This window comes from Triticum dicoccoides, unplaced genomic scaffold (assembly GCF_002162155.2).
Source record: "Triticum dicoccoides isolate Atlit2015 ecotype Zavitan unplaced genomic scaffold, WEW_v2.0 scaffold115267, whole genome shotgun sequence".
Taxonomy (NCBI): domain Eukaryota; kingdom Viridiplantae; phylum Streptophyta; class Magnoliopsida; order Poales; family Poaceae; genus Triticum; species Triticum dicoccoides.
The window spans coordinates 1-3109 of record NW_021180012.1 but is presented as its reverse complement, the minus strand read 5'-3'; the positions used below and the strand labels follow the sequence as shown (position 1 = coordinate 3109).

At 45.7% G+C, this 3109-nt stretch overlaps 1 protein-coding gene across 2 annotated transcripts; it reads left to right on the top strand.

Moving 5' to 3' along the window:
* Positions 1-551: 551 nt before the first annotated feature.
* On the top strand, positions 552-2999 carry LOC119343091 (O-acyltransferase WSD1-like). 2 transcript variants are annotated; one of them, XM_037614270.1, is made up of 6 exons: positions 552-945; positions 1026-1637; positions 1817-1874; positions 1959-2032; positions 2415-2630; positions 2777-2999. In XM_037614270.1, exons 1-6 carry the CDS (start codon positions 670-672, stop codon positions 2927-2929), a joined length of 1389 nt encoding a protein of 462 aa, XP_037470167.1. In that variant the 5' UTR covers positions 552-669; the 3' UTR covers positions 2930-2999. The 2 variants fall into 2 exon arrangements, with proteins under 2 accessions (XP_037470167.1, XP_037470166.1); XM_037614269.1 differs by having other exon boundaries at positions 554-945; positions 1817-1883; positions 2777-2996.
* Positions 3000-3109: the final 110 nt, after the last annotated feature.

Here is a 3109-nt window from a genome sequence, read left to right as displayed (position 1 = left end):
GGCCTTCTTTTGGCGATGGAGCTTATTGGCGTGGTGGTGCTTGTCTTCCAAGTGTTGGCAACGGCATGTCCTCCTCTGCTGGCTAGTCTCCCCTTCAAGTTGATTATGTTCTCTACTCTGGTTACCTGAGCATGGACGAGGGCTCCAGGGACTCCAAGCAGTGCTCGATTCTTTCTTTCGTTGTGTGCTTGTTGTTTTCTTGGGCTTTGTTGCTATCCTCGGCACCGTTGTATCTTTCCGTTTTCCTTGTTGTGTGGTGCAGTGTCAGGTTGTAATGCTCGGTTGCTGTTTTATCTATAAAGCGGGGCTCAAGCCTTTTCGATATTGCACACCACAAAATTGTAGTTGTATGGGTTCAACTAGGCAGAGCATCTTCAGTGAGGTACTCAATGCACGCTTCAGTGTGCTCATCTTCTTGTGATGTGAAACACATCGCACATGTTTATTCTTGAACAACAGTGTGCAATGTGGGACCACATCAGCAGCAAGCCGGTAGGGACGATACCAGATCCCTTATGATGATGATCTTCAACTGTGTGTATAGTAGTGCCATTGATTGTCATCCTTGCCGCTTTTATTAGCAAAAAACTTTTTGTCATCCTATATATTACACCTAGCATGGAGTGTCGATCGGCCGAGTAGCCAACGACCCTTGAAACTAAAGTAGCCATGGGTAGTACTGGTAGCCCCTCGGTAGCCGCTCTACCAACAAGCGGCCTGCTACCCCCGATACGCACGCCAAGGTCAGCGCCGGCCGAATGGAAGACGGACGACGATTCCGCGGTGGCGGCAGCGGAGGAGGAGCCAGTGACCCCTAGTGCAAGACTCTTCGAAGCTATATACATCGTGGTTATGGTCGGCCTTGGCTCGCCCGTCAACCTAGCCATCTTCAGCGCCGGCATCGCAGCCCAACTTGCTCGTTACCCACGCTTCCGTAGCATTCAAGTACGGGACACAGTTCAATTTAAGTACTGCCTAGCTATTCTGTCACTAGTTTCAATTTAATCCGTGAGCATGCACGTCAGGTGACAGACGGGTGCAAGAGCCCGCGGTGGGCGTGCACGGAGGTGAACGTCGACGACCACATGATCGTCCCGACGCTGGACCCCGCCGCCGTGGAGGCTGACCCGGACCGGGCCGTGGAGGACTACGTGGCCTCGCTGCAGGCGCTCCCCATGGATTGCTCCCGCCCGCTCTGGGAGTTCCACTTCCTCGACTTCCCGACCTCAGAGGCCACCTCCACCGTGGTGTTCCGCGTCCACCACTCCCTCGGTGACGGGATGTCGCTGATCACGCTCCTCCTGGCGTCTGCCCGCAGCGCCGCGGACCCGACACGCCTGCCGGCCATGCCGGAGCAGCCGGCGCGCACGGGCGCCATCTACGAGCCGCGGCACCGGCAGCCGCTGCCCTCGGGCGCCCTGGCGGCGTTCGTCGCATGGGTTTGGCCGTATCTTGCGCTTGCATGGAACACCGTGGTGGACGTCATCTTCTTTGCTGCGACGATTGTGTTTCTGAGAGACCCGAACACACTCTTCAGACGCGGGGACAGTCAAGTTACGTTGAACCCCCGCAGGCGCTTCGTGCACCGGAGCTTTAGCTTGGACGACGTCAAGTTCATCAAGAATGCCATGAACTGCGTAAGTATATACCACCTCTGTGACGTTTTTTGACACTGTGTTTGAAAAATTTATATATTATGGAATGGAGGGAGTATATGATAATATGACCTATAGCTATCAGCAAGCTCATCTCTTTCGAGCCAGATTAAACTAGTTGTTGAAGCGTCATTTTCTGTATTTTTATTTTCTTTCCACAGACTGTTAATGATGTGCTAGTCGGAGTCACTTCTGCTGCTCTATCACAATATTACTTTCGTAAGTCCGGTAAGAGATGTACATTGTGACAATTTGTTGTTTTTATTGTACATGTTTGTGCAACTTATCTTCAAATTATGTTAGGTTACCCTAAGACACACAAACTATGTTTGCGATGTGTCCTCCCAGTAAATACAAGGCCAACATCTAGCCTACAAGTAAGTTTATTTATGGAAATATGCATGAAATTTCAAATGGATATCATTAGTTATTGATTTTTTTCATTTATATATCTCTGTCAGCAAAATATTACTCCTCTTCCTTATGTAATTAGATGACGCTTCCAAATTTGGTCATAAAACCCACACGATTAGTAAAAGAATATAAATCGTGGTATCTATTATGACAAACTAATGATTTTACATATGTTCACATGATCAGGCAATTTTTTTTGGTATATTACTAGTCACTCTTGGAGTAGCTAGTTTCATTACTCATTTGCTGATGCATAATTAGTTTCCAAATGCAAGCTTGAGAATATATTATTAATCTGTAGTGTATCATAACTTTAATCTAATGATTTCTTACAACTATGTGCAGACATATGTTAATATGATAGAATCGGGTAAAAGTAATGACGTGGCATGGGGAAATCAAATAGGCTACATCCTCCTACCATTTCATTTAGCGGTACACGTTGATCCACTTGCATATGTTCGGATGGCAAAGAAGACCCTGGATAGAAAAAAGAGCTCACTTGAAGTTATCTTCACGTGTATGATTAGCGAGCTTTTTGTTAAAATGTTTGGTCTAAAGGTATTTCTTTTTCCCGCTTGTACTGGTATGTTTTCCTAATATTAAACTCAGACAATTAAGTAACTCATTGTCTAGCAAACTAACACTTCTTTTATTTAGTTATTATTCTTCATGTTTATAATTGTTCAACTTGACAATCCAAGCAGGCAGGTGCTTTTATCATCGGTCGTATGCTCACAAATACAACTACTACGCTCTCGAACATGGTTGGACCAACAGAGCAAGTAGAGTTCTATGGACACCCATTTGTCTTCATTGCACCTACAGTTTATGGTATTCCACAAGTAAGTCAGCCATGATCTTAGATCGAAACCTTCAATCTTAAGCCACATTTGTACTTTTGTCAACCCAAATCATCCACCACATTGTCCACAATGCAAGGACATTGGTATTCATCGCTTTTAAACATAAGTGCTCTAATACGTATGAATTATAAAAAAAGATCGGGTAAGTTAATCCGGTTTACTAGAACAAAAAAA

Coding starts and splice junctions, on each gene's coding strand:
- LOC119343091 (XM_037614269.1), top strand. CDS start 670: ATGGGTAGTACTGGTAGCCCCTCGGTAGCCGCTCTACCAACAAGCGGC. Junction 2,033..2,414: donor GGCCAACATCTAGCCTACAA/GTAAGTTTATTT, acceptor AACTATGTGCAG/ACATATGTTAATATGATAGA. Junction 2,631..2,776: donor TTAAAATGTTTGGTCTAAAG/GTATTTCTTTTT, acceptor CAATCCAAGCAG/GCAGGTGCTTTTATCATCGG.